Source organism: Lactuca serriola, chromosome 1, assembly GCF_051521515.1.
Source record: "Lactuca serriola cultivar US96UC23 chromosome 1, Lser_US96UC23_V15, whole genome shotgun sequence".
Lineage (NCBI taxonomy): Eukaryota > Viridiplantae > Streptophyta > Magnoliopsida > Asterales > Asteraceae > Lactuca > Lactuca serriola.
This window is the reverse complement of record NC_136408.1, coordinates 51,626,695-51,643,352: the sequence shown is the minus strand read 5'-3', so window position 1 is coordinate 51,643,352 and position 16,658 is coordinate 51,626,695. Positions and strand designations below refer to the sequence as shown.

The 16,658-nt window shown below is 38.6% G+C and overlaps 2 protein-coding genes and 1 non-coding gene across 3 annotated transcripts; 2 read left to right on the top strand and 1 right to left on the bottom strand.

Moving 5' to 3' along the window:
• The first annotated feature begins 3,779 nt into the window (after positions 1-3,779).
• LOC145080639 (small nucleolar RNA R71) lies at positions 3,780-3,886 on the top strand. Its single transcript, XR_013695234.1, has one exon. It is a non-coding gene; the product is annotated as a small nucleolar RNA R71 (small nucleolar RNA).
• A 4,329-nt stretch (positions 3,887-8,215) lies between these two features.
• Positions 8,216-9,271, top strand: LOC145088161 (uncharacterized). Its single transcript, XM_079026389.1, has one exon. It carries the CDS (start codon positions 8,359-8,361, stop codon positions 9,238-9,240), a length of 882 nt encoding a protein of 293 aa, XP_078882515.1. The 5' UTR covers positions 8,216-8,358; the 3' UTR covers positions 9,241-9,271.
• A 27-nt stretch (positions 9,272-9,298) lies between these two features.
• LOC145088152 (putative boron transporter 6) lies at positions 9,299-14,090 on the bottom strand. Its single transcript, XM_079026379.1, has 14 exons — positions 13,796-14,090; positions 12,838-12,968; positions 12,653-12,735; positions 12,378-12,570; positions 12,131-12,269; positions 11,884-12,049; positions 11,620-11,786; positions 11,244-11,417; positions 11,046-11,141; positions 10,827-10,943; positions 10,437-10,753; positions 10,079-10,358; positions 9,795-9,929; positions 9,299-9,707 (listed from the first exon to the last, which is right to left on the bottom strand). The coding sequence occupies exons 2-14, from the start codon at positions 12,939-12,941 to the stop codon at positions 9,666-9,668; spliced, it is 2,013 nt and encodes a 670-aa protein (XP_078882505.1). The 5' UTR covers positions 12,942-12,968; positions 13,796-14,090; the 3' UTR covers positions 9,299-9,665.
• Between the last annotated feature and the right edge of the window lie 2,568 nt (positions 14,091-16,658).

Here is a 16,658-nt window from a genome sequence, read left to right as displayed (position 1 = left end):
GCATCTTTGAAGATTGTAGGCCAATAGAACCCAATGTCAAAGATCTTCTTCGCGGTATAGTGTGGTCCATGATGTCCTCCCGTGGGCCCGCTATGGCAGTGCTCTAGTATTTTTCGACTCTCCTTTCCGAACACACATCTTCGTATAATTCCATCCGCGCAGCTTCGGAAGAGGTATGGATCGTCCCAAAAGTAATATTTGATCTCCGAAAAGAATTTCTTCTTTTGCTGACTACTATAATCCTTCGGGACGTACTTGGTAGCTAAATAGTTAGCTATATCCGCGAACCATGGCTCCTCTCCCACGGACACCATAATGTATTCATCTGGAAAGTCGTCTCCATCCTTATCTTCTTGCAATGCCGGGTTCTCGAGCCTAGATAAATGATCGGCCGCTACGTTCTCCATTCCTTTCTTATCTCGTATCTCTATATCGAATTCTTGAAGAAGCAGCACCCATCGTATTAGTCTTGGCTTGGCATCCTGTCAGTAAAAACAGTGGTTTTAGATAAAACCAAATAAGGGCGAAATTTATCAAAAGCGTAAACTACGGCTAACAGTTCTTTTTCAGTAGTGGTATAATTCTCTTGGGCAGGATTCAAGGTCTTGCTTGCATAATAAATGGGTTGAAAATGCTTATCAACCCTTTGTCCAAGGACCGCTCCTAGTGCATAGTCACTAGCATCACACATGATTTCGAAGGGTAAATTCCAATTTGGGGCTATAATGATTGGGGCATTAGTTAATTTTTCTTTTAAAAGGTCGAATGCCTCTAAACACTCTTTAGTGAAATTAAAGGGTGCATCTTTTAATAATAATTGTGTTAGAGGTTTCGTAATTTTGGAAAAATCTTTAATAAAACGCCGGTAAAAACCTGCGTGTCCCAAAAAACTTCTAATGCCCTTCACATTAGTTGGTGGGGGTAATTTAGCAATGGTGTCTATCTTTGCCCGATCCACCTCAATTCCTTTTTTAGAGACTTTATGTCCCAATACTATACCCTCTTTGACCATGAAATGACACTTTTCCCAATTTAGGACCAAGTCGGTTTTCTCACATCTAGCAAGCATCGAGTCAAGATTTGTAAGGCAGTCATTGAAAGAAGATCCAAATACAGAAAAGTCATCCATAAAGACCTCCATGAATTTTTCCACCATATCATGGAATATGGCGGTCATGCACCTTTGAAATGTCGCAGGTGCATTGCATAGTCCAAATGGCATGCGTCTATAGGCGAAGGTCCCACTGGGGCATGTAAAGGTGGTCTTTTCTTGGTCCATTGGGTCTATGGGTATTTGGAAATACCCGGAAAACCCATCTAAGAAGCAATAGTAGCTATGGCCCGATAGTCTTTCTAACATTTGGTCTATGAAAGGAAGGGGAAAATGGTCTTTGCGAGTGGCATCGTTTAGCTTGCGATAATCGATGCACACTCGCCAACCAGTTACCGTTCGCGTTGGAATTAACTCGTTCTTGTCGTTGGTAATGACCGTCATTCCTCCTTTTTTGGGCACCACCTGGACCGGACTCACCCATGGGCTATCGGAGATGGAATAGATGATTCCTGCATCCAAAAGCTTGACCACCTCCTTTTTGACGACTTCTTGCATGTTCGGGTTTAATCTTCTTTGATGCTGCACCACCGGCCTGGCTCCTTCTTCTAAGTTGATTTTGTGAGAGCAGTAGGATGGACTTATTCCCTTTATGTCGGAGATGCTCCATGCGATGGCTCTTTTCCTCGTCTTTAACACCCGTACAAGCTCTTCCTTTTCCGTCTTGGAGAGATCTGAGGCTATAATCATTGGCTTCTGATTTCCTTCTTCCAGGAAGGCGTATTCCAGATGGTCCGGCAGTGTTTTGAGCTCCAATTTATTCTGCATAGTGGCGGACTCGCCGAGTGCAGGTGTGGTACTCGGCGAGTTGATGGCGGTATTCGCGACTGCTGACATTTCTTCAGGTGAACTCGGCGAGTAGATCGGGTCTACTCGGCGAGTAGGGCTTTCAGCTTGGTTTTTTAGTTCTTCATACTCTGCTTCCTCCAACAGTCTTTCAATCTCTATTAAATCTTTTTCTGGATCAAATACTTCTTCCAAAGCTGCAAACTTGCTGGAATTTTCAGGTATGTCTTCTTCCCATAACTCGTCAAGCATGTCGATTGAGAACGCCGTGTCGTCACTAGTCCTTGAGTACTTCATGGCTTGGTCTACCCCGAATGTTACTGAGTCGTCCCCAACTCGCAATGTGAGCTTTGAATCTCTCATATCTACGATGGCGCTAGCGGTGTTGAGGAAGGGTCTTCCAAGGATGATTGGTACTTGCGGATCCGCCTCCATGTCGAGAATGATGAAGTCAGCTGGGAAGACAAATTTGTCTACTTTCACTAATAAATCTTCACATATGCCTCTTGGGAAAGTAACCGTCTTGTTTGCCAAATGAATTGCCATTCGAATTGGCCTTGGCTCCGGGAGGTCCAGCTTTTTGAAGAACGAGTACGGCATAAGGTTCACACTCGCTCCAGAATCAGCTAAAGCATGAATTGCTGCCAAGTTGCCAAATTGGCAAGGTAGAGTTAAGCTCCCCGGATCACCCTTCTTCTTTGGTAATTTGTTTAGCATGGCGGCGGAGCAATTCTCATTCAATACTACTTTCTGCACCTCTTCCATCTTTCTTCTATTAGTAAGGAGTTCCTTAAGGAATTTTGCATACTTGGGCATTTGCATAACGGCTTCAATGAAAGGAATGTTTATTTGAAGAGTTTTAATATGATCAAGGAACTTCTGATATTCCTCTTCCTGCTTCTCCTTCTTGGCTCGGGCTGGGTATGGCATTGGAGGCTGGTATGGTTTCAAGGGTGGCTGATCATTAGTTTTTTTAGATGTACTCGCCGAGTCCATCGGTCCTACTCGGCGAGTAGGGCTCTCAGATTGTGAATGTTGGTTTTCAACTTGTACTTCCGTTTCTTCCTTCTGTGAGTCCTTGTTCGCTTCAGTTCGAATGGGGGCCAAGGGAGTAATAATCTTCCCACTTCTTGTGGTAACAATATTCACTTGCGCGCCTCGTGGGTTGTTCTCGGTTTTGCTAGGAAGCTCTCCCGGTGACCTTTGGTTTAGTTGTTGAGCGAGTTGCCCAAGCTGAGTTTCTATATTATGGATGGATGCTTGCTGGTTCCTGAGCATTGTTCTTGTTTCTTGGATAGCAGCATCGTGGTCACTGTGTCTTTTCTCGGAAGCAGCCACAAATTTAGTTAGCATATCTTCCAAGCTTGGCTTCTTTTCTTGCACCGGCTCCTCCTTTTGGTAAAAGCCTCTTCCTTTTTGTCTATACTTCTCCTCCTTGGCCTTCTTGTACTCTTCGTAAGGCAGCCACTCCTTCTTTTGTTTTCGCCAGTCTTCATCATACCGGTCACCGCTCGAATAGCATACTTGTGCCTTTTTGTTGCCGTGCTCATCTAAATCACAATCCCTAATGAGGTGAGGTCCATTGCAGTTTTCACAACCCACCCGTATGGCATGGATAGTTTGATCCATTTTGTCCATTCTCCTATCCATGGTTTTTAACATGGCCATGACCACGGATAAATCTTCAGTAGCAGCGTACGCGGCTCCCCTCGTGACATCATTCCTAGGGTTGTGGTATTCTCTAGAGTGTTTAGAGAATTCTTCAATTGATTCTTTAATCACCGGGGGTGGCTTCTTTGTAAGTGGGCCTTGTGAGTCTAGCAACTGCCGGGTTGTGACATTAACTCCATCATAAAAGATGGAAACTTCTTGCTGGCTGTTTAGATCATGGTGTGGGCAATTTCGTAGTAAACTTTTGTACCTCTCCCATGCTTCATATAAAGATTCTCCAGCTTGTTGTTCAAAGTTTGCAATGGCCTTCTTGAGTTTGGCTATTTTGGATGGTGGGCAAAAGTGATCTATAAATTCTTCCTTCATTTTGGCCCAAGTAGTGACTGACCCGGGAGGAAGTGATTTGAGCCGGTCTTTAGCAACACCCTTGAAGGTTACCGGAAGCATCCGAAGTAGTTGAGTTTCGCGGGTTACATTTGGAATGTTGAAATAGTCAGCAACATCATTTACTTCATCCAAATGTTTGTAGGCATCTTCATGATCTTTCCCATAGAAAGGTATTTCCTTAAGCGCAGCTAGGATATGACCTTTTAGTTCGAAGGTAGCAGTTGCGGGAATTGCGGGTTGCACAAGTCCCGGGCCATGGTCGTCGCGCATCCTCTTCTTCCATTCCCCCATGGGAATTTCATCAATGTTAGCCATAGTGAATGCTAACTCTTCCTCCGATTCGGTTTCTTGTTCGTACGTTGCCTCCTCTTCTTCCTCGATCTCGTATCCAATATCTTCTTGGATTGGCTCCTCAATTGTCAAGGAAGCGCTAGAAGCTCCTGATTTACTGCTCTTCTTTTTCCCAAAAACAGTCTTCAAGTTGGATAATGGTGATTTCTTTGGTGTGCTTGAACTCTCCACGTCCTTCCCTTTGTTTCTTTTCAATTCGGATTCGGGATCTTCAAACGGAGGTACCAGTGGTGTGTTTACTCCTCTGGTCATGAGAGTCCTGAAATTAATCAAATAAAAAAAAACGTAAAAAGAACAAAAAGATTGTAAAAGAAAAAAAAATTGCTGGTTAAACTGCTACTCGCCGAGTAGGTGCGAGTGCACTCGGCGAGTATCAGTGATATTTCAAAAAAAAAATTTAAGTTTTAACTTAACTAAAACAGATACTAAAACCTAATTACTGGATACTAAATTGCAATAAATGAACTTTATGCAAGTAAACTCACACAAAGGATCGAAAAAATTAGGAATTAGCTTAATTATTTAGAACCGTTCCCCGGCAACGGCGCCAAAAACTTGATGTGTGTAAATTCAACTAGTTTTATCCCTACTTTTTATTAATAATTTGAGCACACAAAGGCAGTGAACCTGTCTTTAAGTGGTATAGATTGATAAGTAAGGTATCGAACTCAGGGAACGGAAATTAAACTAATAGCTAATTTTAACTAAAACAAATAATAAAAGTAAATGGTTTTTTCTCTAGTTTTGCAAGACTAGAAACTTAAACAAACTAAATTTAACTAATTAACTAAAACAACAACTATTCACCAAATTTGATAAAGATGTTTCTATTTAGGTTCAACCAATTCACTCCTATGGTTATTTAAGTTAAGGTAGATTAATTGCTATTGGTTACCAATGATAGTAGTTAGGTTCATGTTCATTACTCCTAACCCTTAGACAATTAACTAATTTAAGCGTTGATCAAGTGTTTAAACTAATTAATTCCCTAGATTAATTATTTGGATTAAATAAGATTTGTAATGGTCAATTAAGTTATTAATTCAATTAACCTCTTGTTGATGGTTTCTCAAACAAGCTCACACATTAATCTTCCTATTTTCTTATTAATCTTAGTTTCATAATCATTAATTCTAAGCATATATTTTAGCATTCACATAGACATATGAGGTTAACAATTAAGTGATGTTCATGCAACCTAATTGCCTTCCAATTAACAGAAAATAGTAGTGATTAATACATAAGGTTCTTTAACAAACTTAATTTAATAAATCACCAATAGACAATTAAACAAGAATCAATAATTAAACCATAGGAGTTCTTTGGTATTCCCCAAACAGAAACAAAAACGAGTTTAGCTCATAGTTGCAGTAGAAACAAGCATAAAAACAAAGTTTATGAAAGCAAACATGTTTAATTCCTAAGTCTAAGTGGTAGAATTAACCTAATTGCTTGAATTCTTCCAACTCTTGAAGCCTAGGGTTCCTTAGCGCCTTCTGAACCTTTTAGTCGCAGCTCTCTCTTCAAAACTCGCCAGGAATGCCTTCTTATGGAATAAGGATTCGTCTTTTATAGATATCCTCAAACAGAGGGTACTCGACGAGTAGCAGAATAAACTCGCCGAGTAGGTCAATACTTATCCGTCTCTAGATCAGCAGTCGTACATATCTCCTGGCATCTCATCGCGTACTCGCCGAGTAATGCCGACCTACTGTCGAGTAAGTCTCTCTTTCCATTCTTTAACCTTCACTTGCTTTCCCTTTTCTCCTTTTTGCCTCCAAGCATATCTTTTGGACTGAAAACACAATTCAAAGCATTTTAAGTACCTTTTTTCCATATTATTCTCATGACTAACCAAAAATAACCAAGAATATATGTTAAATAATTAGCTAATTATGCACATATCAATAGCCCCGCATCATCATCCAAGAATTGATCTAGAAGGAAAGAGCTCAAAGCAACGACTTGTTACCTCCAGAATGTGCCCAAAAATGAATTAGATTCTGGATCTACACGAATTCCTTGATGCTAGCCTCTTGATTTACAAGCTTCCTTCTCTATATTCCTCCTCCAAAGCTCGAATCTCTTCAACAATGGAAGCTCACACGCTTTTAGGGTTTACTGACTCTCAAGGGTAACAAGGAGGCTGACGGGAGGATATAAGGTCCTTTAAATAGGGTGCAAACCCTAAGATTTAGGGTTTTCTCTTCCCAGCACTGACTCGTCGAGTCCAGCCGCCGAATCGGCGAGTCAGGTCACGTATCACGTGCCCAACACACGTTCCGACTTGACGAGTTAAAGCTCCAACTCGCCGAGTCTACTTTTCCATTTACACTTTACACCCCTGAACTCTTGCTTCTGAACTTGGGATGTTACAGATTCTAAGAGTTCCTTGACCATTATATTGTTCAGATCTGGAATTTGGTGAGGTATAAGAGGCATGCATGAGAGTTTGAAGCATATTTCTTCACTTTTGACCTAGAATGGGTTGGGTCATGCATGGTGCAAACATGGCCATAAAGGAAACATTTTTATGGACTTTAGGAGTCCCTTTTAACTTCTGGATGAGATGGATTCGAGGAATTAAAGGAATAAGGACTTAAAATGGTGACTTTTAGCTTTAGACGGTGATCACGACATGAGACATAAGATCTCACAACGTGTGATTTGAATAACCGCCGTTTTTTGTTAAGATCCTTAGAGCTCACGACGTGAGTGGGTGCTTATGTCGTGATGTCAGCTCAGGTGATTTCTTTGACTGAGTTGGCTAGGTTGGGTCAAGTCGAGTTGGAATTGGACCGAGTGGAGTATCATGATGTGACCAAGGTCTGGTCTTGACGTGAGGATGGATATTTGACATTATGGGCTGTTGACTTTGACCAGGATTTTGACTAAGTTTGACCTAAGGGTATTTTGGATTGTGTTTGAGAATTGGTAACTTTTGATGGATAAGTGACGGGTAAAGTTGAGATTCGAAGTCGAGACCTTATCAACTATCGTTCAGACTGTGAGGTGAGTTTATCACTGTTCTTGTGGGTCGAATGCACCAATACCACCCCCTTTAGTTATGTATCCTGGTATACAGGATGTTGCTATACAATAGTGATTTCCAAATTTGTCTGTTAGTCTGTTAACTGGTTATATGATTATCTGTTGCTGGATATATGTTATTTGTTATGTATATGTTGACATGGTACGATGGGGTTGAGACTGTACTGCTTTGTGATGTAGGTCAACAGACCGGTGCATTCCAACCGAAAGGTTATCGGCCAGGGCATTCCAACTGGAAGGTTGTGGGTCGGGGGTAATCCAAGCAGGAGCTTGTGGACCTGTTATGTATTGGGCAAACCAACCGAAAGGTTGTGGGCCGCGACATTCCAACTGAAAGATTGTGGACCAAGGGTAATCCAACCAGGAGGTTGTGGACCCGTTATTTAAATTCATATTTTTGTCCTTTTTAAAATTTTAACCATTAATATAAAGGTTTTCTAAACATAAAATAAAATTATATTAGAGTTTTTTCTTGCTTATAAAAAATATATATATAAATAATTATGTTTTTGTGACTATATCTCTTTGCAAAATCCAAAAACATGTCTATAAATAACAAAATATACAAATCAAATATGACGATCAGTCAATATCTCAAAGAAAAATAACGAAATGGGTGTTGTCTATCGTCTACCAATCACAATGTTTTTTAGTCTAAATCCAAAGAAAATCAGCCAAATAGGATTACTCATCAACCAACATTCATCTATTTAACTTCTTGTTCCCTTAAAAAATATTATTATTTTGTTTTGGTTCATAGATCGATAACTTCTTAGGAGACATGAACATTGTTTGCTCACTTATGTGGTGTCATTAACTATATTATAGCAATCTATCTCGCTATCATTTAGCCACGGCCTGCAAGTCTTTAACACCATCTTCTTGACTTCTTCCAGTTTGTCCATTTTCGAAAACCCTAGATTCTTCAAGATCCATTTTCTATAAGAACCCAACCCCATGATTCATCACAAAACTAGACTCCAACGACCCAACCACAGATCATGGCTAACTCAACATCACCGGTGCCGCCAGTCAGCGGTGGTGCTAAGGGAAGACGAAAGATGCCCAACTCAAGGGGCCACCCAAAATACGTAGGGGTACGACAGCGGCCGTCGGGGCGGTGGGTGGCGGAGATCAAGGACTCGTTACAGAAGGTCCGTTTATGGTTAGGGACATTCGACACTGCCGAGGACGCTGCCCGGGCGTATGACCAAGCTGCCCGAACTTTACGTGGAGATAACGCGCGTACCAATTTTGAGCTACCGAATTCAAACGATGTTCCGTGTGTGTCACTTGACACCGAGCCGTTTTCTTTTGAGGAGGCGTGTAGTTCAGACGGTGGCGATGAAGGTCTTCTTGGCGTGCTCAAGGCGAAGCTTAGCTCAAAACATACAAAAACGACTAATGTGATGTGTTTTAACAGTACAAGAAAGAGAAAAGCATCGCCACCACCACCATCACCGCCTGATCAGGCGGTGAAGTGTGGTGGAGGCAAGGTGGTGGTTGATATTTTGCCGCCTGATCCAGATCGTGTTTGTGATGCCATTGAGGTCGCGAGTCCTAACCACTACGACGGGTTGATCCAACCATGCTATGAGCCGCTACCTCCAGCAACGGAGCCATGGTCTAGTGAAATTCCATGGGTGGCGAGTAACCAATCAAGTGGCTTGTTTGAGTCTAGTCTCATGGATTCCATGTGGCCGGTGTTTTCAACCGAGGCTAACCAGTTAACTGGAACCGGGATTTGGCCATCGGATCAACCGGTGGTGCAGTGTGAGTATGGTTGGGATGGTGGTGGTTTGAGTCAATATTCCACTAATAGTGTTGCAATCAATGCTTCTAATTGGGATCCTTTCGTTTATGTAAATTCAGTTCTAGGTTGACACATGACATGATATATATATAGTTCTTTAATTAGATTAACAATTCTTTATCCTTGTAAATTCTTCCAAATAGGATTGTGGGATATATAATCAACAACTTGGATATATCAAAATTAATCCAATAAAAAAGACAACTTCTAGTTTAGACAAAGACGACTTCACCTGCCTTCCTTAAAGCTAAAATAACGTGAGATAAAATAATTAAAAAAAAAAGGCTCTAACATATGTAGAATGCTTATCATTTCCAAAACCTTCACCTTCTTCGTTGTCTCTGCGTTCTTGTCAAAACCTGTTTTCTCATTTTCCCTCTCATGCAATTTGCTTCATGGATGACGTGTACTTCATTTTCCATTGTAGATGAGGCCAACTTATCACAACAAGTTGTCCAGCAATGAATCATAAGTAAGTCGACTGATCATGTCATTCTAGGCTTGTGAGTCGCTATCCGGATGGTGAACCTGAAACGACTTTACAATTTCACCATTTTTAAGTTTCTTTTTTTTTGGATTTTTGTGATACAGAAAGAGAAAAATGAGAGATTATTATTTACTAACATGAAACTGTTTATCGTTAAAGCTCGATCTTAGCTTCAACTCGCCTCTGTGAGTAATCATTTCATCCAATATCTCCGTGGAAGACAAATCATATTCGCTATCATCCGAGTGTTCCTCATCAAACCCTTCAATTCTCTGTTCAAACACCTTCAAATAAATACTTATCCAACTTTCAAAAACTAATTATATTCCATTATAATTTACTTAAGTTTTTCATCCAAAATAACATAAAAAGAAAAATGCAAATTGCAGAAAAAGATAACGGCGGTGTTCGTAGTTCTTACCTTGCGTGAAAGACTGCCATTGTTAGCGTGGGGCCCGATATATTCTTCATAAGCAGACGCGTCTAGTTCTTGAAGATGTTGATGAGGGAACAATTTGGGAAGAAGATGTTCTCTTATTGGAATTAGAAAAAAGAAGGGTAATGGAAACAATATACCACCTATTGGTATCCATGTGATCAAATAACAAATCAAGAAATACACAAGCTGGAGGAATGTGAACATCATTATGTATTTAAATGGCACCGATTCCACATATGAAGCATGAGGCCCTTCGTAAACTCTGACCCAAATACACCACAACACAATAAGTCGCAAATTAAATCAAATTTATAAAAATATTTTTAAAATTTGAACTTACTTGAAACGGCGTCCAGGAGGGATGAAAAGGAGCAATAGTCTTTCCCAAAATTGGTTTCCCGGAAGGCTATCGATTGACATGTAGGCGAAGTATCCCCATAAAACAGAGGTAGGGATCTTCCGTATTGCAGGCATAGCGAAGACTGCGGACCCCACTAACAGGGATTGTAATAGATTTGTTAGTCTTTGCTCATTCACACGAACTGGTATGTGATCTTCAATATGTTTATCAGGGTCGAATTTGACCTTGTTTTCGCCTCCATCTTCTTGATTCAGCACAACTTCCTTCAAGTCTTCCAACTCCTTCACTGCAGGACTCTGTAATGGAGGAAATTTTTTAAATAAGGTGATTTTAAAATTTTTGAAAATTTAAAAATTGTAACTAAAGTACTTGTGGATGAGGATCCATTTGAACAAAAGCAGCATGCATTTTTCCATAGATTTCTAAGCTGCTTGCTTCCATTTTCATGCCTTCCTTTGCACACTTTACCATCTTCTTTTGCATAATCTGAAAAAACCAAACCATGAAGTACAACATTTTATTATTAATGAAAAAAAAAACTTATAATTTGTTGAAAAAAGTTGTTTTATAATTGCATGGGTAACCTACCTGTCTCTCGAGAGTTGCAAGACTCCTTGTGTGCATGGGTGATTGTGGGAGGACACCGTTTGATGGAGGGACACCAACCAGACCACAAATCAAAGTCTAATTTCACACATGTAATGGTTGTTGAAATATAAATAATAATAATATATAAAATGGAGAAAAGGGTAAAAGGCATTAATTAAGGGTATTAGTATTTAATACCATGAATCCAAGTAACAATATGTCATAATGGTAAGCAGAAGGGTTTTTGAGATTGAATTCTTTCTGTTGTGCCATTTGTGCAGCAACACTATGGTCAAAAAAGTACAAGGCTGCTATCATCAGTGCTGGTATTATAGCAGTGAAAATATGAACTGCTGGAACCTTCACCATATCCTGAAATAACATTAATCTTTACTTTCTAATAGAAAGGTACAATCTACCTTCATTTCCTCACCCATAATAGCAACATACTTCAATTTTTTAATGATGATATTAATATACAACCCATAATATGATAATAGCAACATATTTACATTTCTTTACCAATAATAGATGTACTTGTTATAATAATAGCAATAAAAGTTAAAAAAATTACCTTAATGACTGTCCAATGGGACAAAGATCCAGGTTCCCAAGGAAGGGGACAAAAAAGGCGTCTAGGAACACCAGGAGGAACATCTCTAGGTTTGATATAAGATATTGCAGTCCACACTAACACCATTAGAGGAACCCCATAGTCTGCTATAAGACCACGTATCCACCCTATCCTTACCAAAAAAAATATAAAACATATTAAAATGAAAAAGTAAATGCATGTAAAAAATAAAAAATAAAAAAATTACATGACTTTTTCAATTACCTACACCATAAGGCCAAGCCCTGGCACCTCTACTCTTGATGGAAGTCATGAGGGTACCAAATGCCAAAATAATTGCAAGCAACCCGTTTGTATATAGCCAATGAAATTGGTACTCCTCTATTCTTTCATTTTCTCCTTTTGGTACATGGAACTCACTAATAACTCCCTAAAACAAATTATCCAACATTTATGGATAAAAAATAACATATATATTAGTCAAAACATTAACAAGTGCATCTGCATATACCTTGATAGCTTCTTGCATAAAGAGCACTGAAATCAACATGCCAAAAAGTTCACCAGCAACCCTTGTGAATCTTGTGATGAGTGTGCAAGCATTGAGTATAGCAAGAACACACAACATCACAGCAGTCCAGACACAAACCCTAAAAACAAGAAGAATATGTATATTTATTATCATATGTTTGATAGGAAAGAATAAGATGAACACATGATAATTATACTTGAGGCATTTCTAGAAGGTTCTATAATACCATCCAGCCCAAGCGAGAAACAGTTTCTTCCCCAATTCTGGTCTTTCTTTAGCAAAAGCATACAAGTAATTGTACATTATAACAGTAGGTTCAGCAACGCCTAAAATCAAAAGAGGTTGTCCACCGAATATTGCATGAATAACTCCACATATAGCAGTAGATGTCAGAGTTTCCACTGCACTCAAGGTATCATCTGTCCTCAAAACATATAACTTCTTAAGCCAAATAAGCATAATGATTTGTTAACAACACATATATATTGTATCTATCTGTACCTGTCTCTTTATTCAGCTGCTCACCGAATGCAATCACTGGAAGGGTGGAGGCAAAGAAGATGTATGCTGTTGGAGCTAATATTCTAAAATAAATATATATATGATTATTAGTAACAGTGAACTAAATAGTTAACTTTTCAATACAGGTTATAATTTATAGCTAAATGATATATAATTATATATACCTTGCGCCTGAATCTAAAGCCCTGACCCAATCTTGCTTGTAACACTGCAATCTTCCTTGAAGATCTTTTTTAATCCCACTTAAGGGAGTTTTAGGGGTATCCATTGCAGATACGATCAAGCAACTCTACCACTTAAAAATGAGAAGAAGAAATAAATTATCTAGAGCTTAGGTTTGCCTATCTTTTCATTAGAATAACCAGAAATCGTTGATGTAGTTTGTTAATTAGTCGGGTTAATATTACAAGAAGAAATTAAATATTTTTTACGTGTAAAAAGTTAAAGAAAAGTATAATTTTAGATCAATTGAAACTCTGCTAGTATCTGTGGTGCTATAATAGAAACAAATAAAAAACACTTTGGAGAAACTGAAGATTGCAATTCATTATGCATGAAGATGCTTTCACTCCTATTTCTCAACCACCAGAGTCATGATATTTAACAATCTTAATATGCTGAAAACATTCGATACCCTTGAAAATGTCCTGATTCAGACTAATAAAAATACACAAATGATGAAAACCCACCAAGTTATGCTAAATCAATATCCTTTAGATAGAAAATGCAAGGGGAAAAAGGAAGATTTATTGGAGATAGAGTTCCTGTTTAAAAAAAATGTTGTCACGCTCCCGATCTTCCCTTAAGTTTTCTACGAAAAAGAGAATCCTGAAGAAATCGGTTTGGATTAATCTCTGTTACTTTATTTCTGAAATCGGTGCATGTACATATTGTTTCCTCGCAAAAACTAATAGGAGAAATACATTTGTATACATTGTAGAACACACTACAGCAATGCAGACAACTATAGAGATTTTGAAAAAGGGCACTCATAATTTGATTTTGAAAAATAAAACCTAAATAATCCTTAAATTCAAAAATTACGTAACGGAATTAATTCGTGATAAAAAGAAAGAGATATATGAGGCATTGTACGTAACAATAACAAAGTAGGACGATTACCGGGGATAGATGAAGATCCAGGAAAGAAATAAGCGTTCCCGCATGCGAATGGCCAGGGGAGACGATTATAGACGAGATTAGAGATGATTACCTCTTGCACAAAGTTGTTCAATTATTTTGTATCCTTTTATATTTACATTTAGATGAATCGTTCAATTGTTTCCATCTTGCTCCTCCATTTTCATTTGATTCTAGAGAGTTAGAGAAAAAGAAGATAGATAGACTGCCGAGGACGGTGGTTGTGTGTAATGTTGAGCGACGGAACCGTCGTTGTGCGGCAATGTGGCATGCAGACCCGTTGGATCCTGTAGCGGCTTTGCTTATAAACGTGAAATTTTAGAAAATAAATTTACAATAAATAAAATGGTTAATGCATTATGCATGACAACAAATAATAACCGTTTTCAATTCATTTAAATTTGGGATTAACATAGAAAAGTTCCATTATTTTAGAATTTTTTTTATAAAGTCTTAAAAATTATTTTTAAAAAAAAAAATCCTGATTATTTAACATTTTGCCAAAATTAACGAAAAAGTCATTTTTTATATTTGGATAGCAAATGATAGATTATGTAATTTTCTCAAAATAATAAGACTTTTCTGTTAAAAAAAAAATAATTTATAATTTTTTTGAAAATTTTCCCAAAAGTTTGTGACTTTTCTATAGATTTCCCTTTAACTTTTGACCTTACTCTATAGACCAATAACCAAATTTTAGGTTATGGTTACGTTATTAGAGTGAATTTTAACGGGAAAAACTAGTACCACATTCTTATGTTACCCATTGTGACATTCAATATGAGAGATTTCGTTCACTTATGTCTATCTGACACCGGCATTACATCAGAGTGGTTCCGAAACTAGAACTGGACCGGAATCAAAAAAACCAAAAATAAAAAATGGAAATTCAAGAAACGGAGAATCGAACCAAATATCCCTATGTGGTTCCAATTGGTTTCGGTTCCGGTTCGGTTCTATGTTTAATTTCCTTTGTAGGGGAATGAGATCAATTTTGTATCAAGGCCGAAACGACTCGAAACTGAAACCGAAAAATGGAAATTCAAGGAACCGAAAAACCGAATACTCTTATGTGGTTTCAATCAGTTTTGGTCGGGTTCGTACATCCCTAACGTCCATTTGTTTGGCCTCCAATGGTTTCCATTAACAACATATAAGTATATAATGACCACTAGATGTATAAGTTGAGTTGTGTACCCTTACTGGGGGTATTTTGGTCAATATGTAACTTTTGATCATATCTATAGGTGAATCTTGAAAATACTTACCTGTTTGTACATATACTATACTCATACCCATATTACGATACATATGTGTTCACCCTATCTTGCTTTCACGGCTTTGACCGGGAACTAAACCAAAGAGCCAATACACCAACAACCAAGGAACGGGAGTGGGTGGTCCCTAAGAATGGCAGAAAGGAAGTACTGGTTCAACCAGATACGAGTGACGGAACCGGTGTTGATCAAAGACATGCGCCGAGTGCCAGGAATGACTATAAGCCGATAGAGTCGTTTTAACATGCCATGAACCGAGATACAAATTTACTAGTGCCAGGTACAAGAAAGAGTGGAGTTGATTTACAGATACTAGTACCTGAATGACAAGTGACGAAAGCAAGAAAGAGTTATTAAAACCATTACGAATGACAAGTACACACAAGAATGACTCGATCGAGTCCTGAGAGACAGATAGAGCTTAACTAAAACGTCTGCCCGATCATCCTTCCGCATCATCATCCCTCTTGGAGCATAAGAAGCAATGTTGCCTAGTTAAGAAAGCAACTCATGTGAGTTTACCGGAAGTACAAGTCCTATATTGATTTCTTATTTTAAGATGTTTTCTATGCTACTATATATTGGATATGCTTTGAGGAGTTGCTGTAATCGTCTTCCCTATGTGTAATGTGTTTACTATATGTATTCTTTGTGTATAGCGTAGAATCTCTTTTTGGAAAGTATGTTGCTCAATTGAGCCATTGTTAATTTGAAAACTATATTTTGGAGCATCCTTATGTATATACGTCTAGGATGGGAGACTCTGGGTGTAACTCATGATAGCCAAAGGGTTTTCACAAATTCGAATCGATTTTTTTCACGTAACTCCTTCCATTTCTGGAAAACGAATACGAACTTCCAAATATCGACATATTTGAACGACCTCCCTTTATTTTCGATCTTAAATATTTCTATCATCGTCTCGAAAATGTTTATATCACTATCCCTGTTTTTTGTTGACTTTTCAAATTGTTGTAGGTCTCGTTGAACTTTGTGAGAGTCTTGTTCACATCAATAGACTTGGTCGTCAATTAGTGTTTTGAATGGTACACATCACAGATGCGTTGCCAAAAATGATCATTTGCTAGAACATTTTCGTGTTTGGAATCCTCGTATATATCAACCCATGACATGCTAACACTTTTTCTTCTTGCGATGTCCACTATTGAGGGGATTCCTATGTTTTTTAGTGGACACCTTTCCTTTTCCGTTTCTAGGCCGGATGGTCCAACAACATTTCGAATTGATCATTGAACCACTTCCACGTGATTTGTTTCGACCAGATCATGGGTGAGATTGGTGGAATGGTTGTTTGGATTCATTTCGATAAATGAAGGTTTGGATAATGTTAGAAATTGTAGAAAGTTGTGTGAAATGATGAGTAAAAGTTGTATATTTATAGTGGTAAAAAAGAGACCTGAAGGAAGATAAGGGAGAAAGAGGCGGGGATTCACACCACACCACAAGGTGTGTTGTTCACCGCACAACCACTTCATCTCACCGCAAACGTGGGGTTTGTACACCTCATGGCCCAAGAGTGCAATGGGCAAATCAAAATGTGTTCAATC

Excerpts from the sequence above, each read along its gene's own strand:
- LOC145088161 (XM_079026389.1), top strand. The coding sequence starts at position 8,359 with ATGGCTAACTCAACATCACCGGTGCCGCCAGTCAGCGGTGGTGCTAAG.
- LOC145088152 (XM_079026379.1), bottom strand. The coding sequence starts at position 12,941 with ATGGATACCCCTAAAACTCCCTTAAGTGGGATTAAAAAAGATCTTCAA. Across the intron at positions 10,944-11,045 it reads TTGCAACTCTCGAGAGACAG|ATTATGCAAAAGAAGATGGT; the intron begins GTAGGTTACCCA and ends TGGTTTTTTCAG. Across the intron at positions 10,754-10,826 it reads AAATGGATCCTCATCCACAA|AGTCCTGCAGTGAAGGAGTT; the intron begins GTACTTTAGTTA and ends CCTCCATTACAG.